The 7,586-nt window shown below is 38.1% G+C and overlaps 1 protein-coding gene across 1 annotated transcript in view; it reads left to right on the top strand.

The window, feature by feature from the left end:
- The window catches only part of unc13c (unc-13 homolog C (C. elegans)), a 169,000-nt gene that overhangs the window by 36,587 nt on the left and 124,827 nt on the right, over window positions 1–7,586 (top strand). The window contains exon 10 of the mRNA XM_016546895.1: window positions 1,980–2,121. Within this exon, the coding sequence (XP_016402381.1) occupies window positions 1,980–2,121 (142 nt within the window). The remainder of the gene's footprint in view (window positions 1–1,979; window positions 2,122–7,586) is intronic.

The following is a 7,586-nucleotide window of genomic DNA, read 5'->3' as shown; positions in this document are numbered from 1 at the left end:
TTTCGTTTATTCCTCGTCTCCATCGTTCCTCGCCATCACAGATTGTGAAAGAAGAACCGACCAAAAAACAGTTACCTCCATGTGTTCCCTCCGTTTTTGTTTCCGTGTTTTTTCCCTCAGTGTTTTGTTTCCGTAGTGTTCCTCCATGGATCCCCTCCTTCGTCCAGAATATCTCCTCCTCCTGCTGGAGCAGGGGGAGAGATCGCTCGAGGGCCACACCGGACTATTTCTGGTGCTCGCCAACCTCTCCAGCTACCCGGACGACGCTCTCTGTGCATTCTATGATGCCAGTTTAAACTCCGCGCACAGAGCGCCATCGTCCGAGGAAGGCACTCGAGCAAATTTCGTCGCATTTGTGGAGTGGACACTGGCGAGACACGGATCCCCGGTCATCATCTGTCCTGAGGGGGATCTCGCCTGTCCCACTCCGGACCCAGAGCCCAGCCCACCATCTCCCCGCTGTGCGGAGCTAAAGCCCGAGCTTGTCTGGCAGCCCCTCTGCTCGCCTTTAGCCCACCATCATTGCGGTGCGAGCTCCGCGGGTCTGCCATCCTCCAGCGTCGCCATGGCTGGAGAATCCCTCACCTCTGCCTCCAGTCTCCGAGGCCCGGACTCCGCCTCGGCCTGTAGTGGCCCCCCGGATCCTCGGCATCCCCCTGGCTCGTTGGCTCTCCGAATTATTAATATTTTGAATTAGTTTTTGTTGTACCTGTATATTTTTGGTTTTCTTTTGGTTTTCTTTTTTTTTTTTTTTTTTTTTTTTTTTTTTAAATATGTCTGTATATGTTTAAGTAATTTTTATTTCAGTTTTAGCTATTTTAGTAGTTCAGTTTTAGCTACTGTATTCTAGTAGTTAAACTAATTGCAAATGAGAAATGTTTCCTTGGCAACTAGCTGAAATAAAATAAATGTATTTTTTACATTTCAGTTAATGTTTATTTTATTTAATGTAACCATAATATGTATTTATATAAGTTTTAATTAACTATTATAACCCTGTGGGCACCAGCATTTTAGAAGGCTCCCTGTTTCTGTTGTGCTTTGCAACATAAAATGTTTGAATTTTGACTTCATATATCAATTTTGCCTGAAAGCTGCAGATTTACAAAACTAAAATATCCAAACACCCTCAAAACACAAACATACTTGTGAGGCAAAATTGCATGAGATATTAGGATAGATTTCAGAGAATCTACTTGAATTAAATCTATTATATTTAATTTACTACATTTTCTATTAAATTTCTTGAATTGAATGTAATATATTTATTTCTTAAGCTTAAATAAAACTGAATTTACTGTGCTTTGTGCTTAATACAAGAAAACACTACCAAACTAGGGTGTAATTAATTCAAAATGTATGTACAGTATTATTGATTCAGATATGAACTGATGTCTTATTTGTGTAATAATATAGTACAGATACTCAAAAAGTGTACTTAAGTACAATACTCAAGTAAATGTACTTAGTTACTGTCCGCCTCTGAATAATATCCAAATAATGAGAAATTACATTGCAAGCATAAGAAATAAAGTAGTAGGTGTTTAATAGTGTCAGTTAATTAGTAGGTGTCACTATGTGTTTAATAGATTGTCTGCATAGCCAACATCAGTATAATGCATTTAGAAGCCTCATTTAGTGCAGTTAGTTTCCCTTTTCTTCAGTTATTTCTCATTGTTCTAACAGTCACTGGTACCAATGGACAGCAGTTTCACATTGTGCACTGCTTTGTTTTCAGGTTTCAGGTCACTGCGGGTTTCCAAACTCGCGGACCCTTACAGTCAGAGCACTGGCCTCATCGCATCGAGCCATAATCCATCCTTCTCAATACTCTTTATATTGCTTTGTGTACTAAAACAAGTGTCTAAATGTCCAATTCTTCAGACAACAGCATTTTATCTCCCATGCAAATGTTTTGTTTGCTTCATGGATGCACAATTCACAAAACATTGTTTTTTCTTCTGTGTTTTCTTCTGTAGTTGTATGTGCTCAAGGTTTGCAAGCCAAAGACAAGACGGGCTCCAGTGACCCCTACGTCACAGTACAAGTGGGAAAGACCAAACGCCGGACCAAAACCGTTTTTGGCAATCTCAACCCGGTCTGGGATGAGAAGTTCTTCTTGTGAGTATCACAGAAAGCAGATGTGTTTTCTGTTTATTTACCTTCTGTGTTGCAGTGTGCATCTGACATTGTGCTTATGGTAAGGGATCCAAGTTGCTCTAAATCAGTGGTTTTCGTTGTTTTAGTAAAGCGTATTTATTTATAATTTATTTAGCTGTTCTAATTATGCATGATTATAGCTTTTGCATTTTTATATTGGCATTGAGCATTGTTTTTCCCTTGTTTCCGTGACCCATCAGAACAGACCCGAGGCTCATTTTTGGGGTGTGACCCACCAGATCCACTGCTCTACAATATTACGCTCTCTGCATGAGCACTGATTGAGGATGAAAACCTTTTTATGGGATTATTGGACGTTCTTATGCAGTGAAGCTTTTTAAAATTAGGTTGAACTCAAAGGGCAGAGACGCAGTTTCCATTTCACAACATTTCTGCCACTCAATCACAAACAAATTTTCAAATGGCATATGAATTATTCAAAGTAGCCTTTCATTAATTTGACATTTTCTGTAGAGCCCCTCCATTATGAGTATGAATATATATTTTTTTGGTTGATACTCACAGGAGCTTTTTGGTCTGTTTGAAAAGGCTCTTCGGGTCATAAATGAGGAATAATGGAAATCATTTGTATTCCCGTTGGCTTTGTCATGCTCCCATGGGACCATTTCTTTTCATATTCCTGATAGTATATCCTTGAGGCTTCTGCAATAGGTGTTGCATTATAGTGAGGGTGGACTCGCTGTCCTGCTCCATTCATAAACCTTTGTTAGGATTTGATGTTTCTGATGATGTAGAAAGCCAATAAATCAGAAGCATGAGATCTACAGCACTCTTGACTGTAGGAAAATTGTACAGTCAGACAGAAGCTTTATTTCTTGTGTGGTTATGGTGACAGATGGTTGTTCCTGATTGTTAGTTGCTCTTTTCATTAAGGTTTTGCTGAGGTCACACTGCTGTCGTTTGCGGCTTGTTGTGTGATCATAGGGAGAGCAGTGTGATCAAAAGCCTTTTATATTCCAATTCAGTTGCTGAGTTTGAATTTATTCATATATCCATCCAGGAATGGATGGATGGATATATGGATAAATAGATAGATGGATGGATATATGGATTGACGGATGGCTATATGGATGGATGGATGGTTAGATGGATATATGGATAAATGGATAGATGTACAGATAGTTGGATGGATATATGGATTGACGGATGGCTATATGGATGGATGGATGGTTAGATGGATATATGGATAAATGGATAGATGTACAGATAGTTGGATGGATATATGGATTGACGGATGGCTAGATGGATGGATAGTTATATGGATGGATGGATATATGGATTGATGGATGGATGGATGGATGGATGGATGGATAGATGAATATTTGGATTGATGAATGGATGGATGGGTGGATATATGGATGGATAAATAGATGGACAGGTATATGGGTAGTTGGATGGATGGATATATGGATAAATGGATTGACGGATGGCTATATGGATGGATGGGTGGGTGGATGGATGGATGAATATATGGATAAATAGACAGATGGATGGATATATGGATTGACGGATGGCTATATGGATGGATGGATGGTTAGATGGATATATGGATAAATGGATAGATGTATAGATGGTTGAATGGATATATGGATTGACGGATGGCTATATGGATGGATGGATATATGGATTCATGGATGGATGGATAGATAGATAGTTGGATGAATGGATATATGTATGGATGGTTGGATAGATGGATGGATATATGTATGGATTGTTGGAAGGATATATAGATTGACGAATGGCTATATGGATGGATGGGTATATATATTGATGGATGGATGGATAGACAGATAGTTGAATGAATGGATATACATATGGATGGATAGATAGATGGATGATGATTGATGGATGGATGGATAGATGAATAGTTCGATGGATGGATATATGGATGGGTGGATAGTTCGATGGATAGATGGGTGGATATATGTAAGGATGGTTGGCTGGATATATGGATTGACGGATGGAAGGATGGCTAGATGGATAGATATATGGATAGATATATGGATGGATAGATAGATGAATGAATTTATGGAAGATAGATTTTTAGATTTTTCTGTTTTTCACACAAAAAGTAGTTTTACATAACTGTAATGGTTTATATACCAAATTCAGTGTCTATTTTTGGATCAAATACTGTACACAACTATTCTGCTTTGCATTACACCCTTTAATACCAGGCTCTTCTTCATTTTGATTAGTTTGGGATGCATCCTGCTCTGTATTTTTGCATTACTTTATGGGTAAATAACTAAAGCAGTTATATATATCAGTACTACAGTCGTTCCCCCCAGCCTTCGTTCACAACATGTGGTGAGCAAACAGAACAAATGCGGTGAACCAAGTGAAACAAAGTAACTCCAATCTTTCCGCCTGTATTACAAACGAGAGAACCCCGCTGGTGCCTTGAATATTAAAGCTCTGAATCCCATCGGCAGATATCGGCGCCGCAGCGATCTGCTGGTGTATTGAACTTTAGATGTGTTGTTGCTGTGAGGGAGGATTGCTGGATTATTAGAGACAGTCATTAGAGCTACAGCACATCTTATACGACCCCTAATCCTCATCGCCCACTTTCATTTTCCATTTCAATCCAAATTTGCGATCTTAATCCTGAGAGAAATGCCAGCGTCTGCCTGTGGAGGAGGGTTTCTCATCTTTAATGTATTGTTCTATATGCTAAAGGCCACACAGATCTCTTTCATATACGCTTGCATATGTTTGTACACAGTGGCTGTATAGGGCATATTGTAGACTAGATGTTATATTTTCTGTGTTTATGTTTTAGGTGACACAAAATCTTCTGGGTAGTTGCCAGAGCAATGGTATGCAGTTTGTAAAATGTTCCAAGGGGTTTTTAAAAGGTGCTCAATGTTTTTATTTTATGTTATTTTATTTTAATAAAATGTCATTTTTAATATTTGTGAATATTAAATAGCCTTTGACTTTAACAATTTTCCCCGCCATTGACAGAATTTTCCGGTTTACAGAATCTTATAGAGTACAGAATCTCTCGATCAAAACACAGTCGAAGAAGAAGCAGAAACAAGCGAGCGAGCAGATGCATGTGTAAAATAATGCGATCATCAAACATTAAACAGCACATAAATCAAAACTGCCTAACGTTACCGAATGACATGTCGAGCCAGGAAGTGGTTTAGGACCGTGAAGCTTTGGAGGTGTTGATGGAAGCGATCTACTCCATCTATGTTTTTATAATCAATCTGAATCCAATCCGCACATAGTCTGACAAAAACCTGATTTTTCTTTGCTTTTTGTTCAAAATGTTGCTTTTAATGAAACTCGCCCGCATTTAAGTATTGATAAAAAAAAAGATTGCATGAAGCTAAATTAATTCAATTACAAAAATTGTTTTGTTTAAAAGCATTTAAAAGTCATTTTTTGTTTAAAAACTGAAAATGATCAAAAAATCCTCGTGGTGGCTGGTAAAAAAAAAAAAGAGTTAAAAAGGGGTTTGATACTACTATTTTCTGTCTTGCTCTTTTTCTCTTTCCATTTCTCCCACTTTCGCTTTCTAAATAGCTTCAGTGCTCATCTTTCATCTCTTCTTCTCATCATCTACTTGGTTGGTGGCTCCCGTGGGATTTTTAATGATTGGTGCAGAAAGCAGTGGGGGAGGGAAGGGTGAACACAGGGTTGGCAGACCAAACCCTTTACAAGGGTTTCCTATAGAAGCATCAACATAAACTTTCCCATAATGCTTAGAGGCCACGTCCTCAAGCTCCCCAGGACTGTCAGATTTCGACATATCATGCTATGATTCACTACGCTTGCGCTGGCCGCTCATGTAGCCTGTAGAATCAGTGCATAACTTCCTCTTTAAGCGCATGAGATCAGTGGAGGAAGTAAAGCGTGCATTACTCAGAGCACATCACTCTCACAGCAGCCATCAACACCCATTAACACTGTCATACTCTACATAAGAGCGGTTTGGGTGAAATGACCCCTAATGGATCCCACCCAACAACACTCAGAATCAGCATGATGCTCACTAAGACAAGACTCACTATTACTGCTGCTCATAATTAGCCTTAACGATATGAACAAATACATAACTAGATCGAAAGCACCACTATTAAGTTGCTAAATAAAAAAATAAGAATATATATTTATTTATTTATTCAAAAAGAAAGAGGACACACTAAGGTTTGCTTATGGTAATCCTAATACAATCTTAATACAGTCCAAGATCTAATTTATACTGGTAAAAAGGCAATATTGGGCAATTAGACCTGAAAAAAGTGAAACCACTCAGTGCTTTTTGTTTGATCATTTAGCTTTAATAAATTAGCTTTAATAAAAGGCATAGATTGGCATAGAATGTGAAATGTTAATTATATATTATACATTATATTTTAATTTATTTATAATTATTAATTCATAAATGAATGGATGAATTATATAATTAAATGATAAATTGGCAAAAAATTTGAAATATCAATGATATATTATATTTGTATTTTTTTTTTTTAATTATAAATGAATAAATGAAATAAATTCTGTGATTATAAATATATATAAAATCAATAATACACATATATATATATACACCCATGGTTTAGGAAAGGAGGAAAGGAGAGGAGAAAAACCTGGGGCTGAAGAATATAGAGCTGACACTGAGCAATAGCGATTTAGAGAAAGACACACACACACACACATCTACAGTAAATATTAAAGAAGAGATCCCTCTGTCTTGCTGTTGTACAGTGTGTGTGTGTGTGTGTGTGTGGTTGACCTCGCGCTGGTATGAGAAATGAGAAATGAGAAATGTGACAGGTAATTACATCCAGTCTGTGACTTACTTGAGCAGTAATGTAAGGGGCCGGGCTGTATTGTGAATACAGTTGCACCTAAAGGCCGCTGTTAGACACAAGAAGCAGCGAAGGGCCTGCAACCCCTTCAGCTGTGACTGGATTCCCAGTAAAACAGCCTCAGGTGTCTTATAACTGTTAGAACATGCCCTCCTTCTGCTATTGGTCGAGCAAATGCATAGTTCCGCCCCAAACCCATGCCATTGGTTGATTCAGTGATGCAGGATCCACCTGTTGGGATGCTCAATCAAAAAGAGCAATCTTTGGAAAGAGTCACAGTGTTTACACTTTTCTGAGGAATCTGGCCATAATTAATTATTGGGCAGTATTAGGAATTTTTTTTTTTTACCTGAAAAAAGTTACACTTTTGGCTAGGTAACTTCGCTTTAATATGTCATCTAATACGCAATATCACGTTCATAATCGAATGCGACTCATCTGCGATTATAAACACGATATTGCAGTGATCTACGGCTCTGTGTATTAAATACCGCTCCATTTGAAAGCACGTGATGGAAATTTACTATTAATCACAGAACCGGCTTTACTGACGAGATGCGCATGACAATCACATGC

The sequence above is a fragment of the Sinocyclocheilus rhinocerous genome, unplaced genomic scaffold (assembly GCF_001515625.1).
Source record: "Sinocyclocheilus rhinocerous isolate Xijiao unplaced genomic scaffold, SAMN03320098_v1.1 scaffold942, whole genome shotgun sequence".
Lineage (NCBI taxonomy): Eukaryota > Metazoa > Chordata > Actinopteri > Cypriniformes > Cyprinidae > Sinocyclocheilus > Sinocyclocheilus rhinocerous.
The sequence above is the reverse complement of the archived record's forward strand: the minus strand, read 5'-3'. Positions and strand labels throughout refer to the sequence as shown.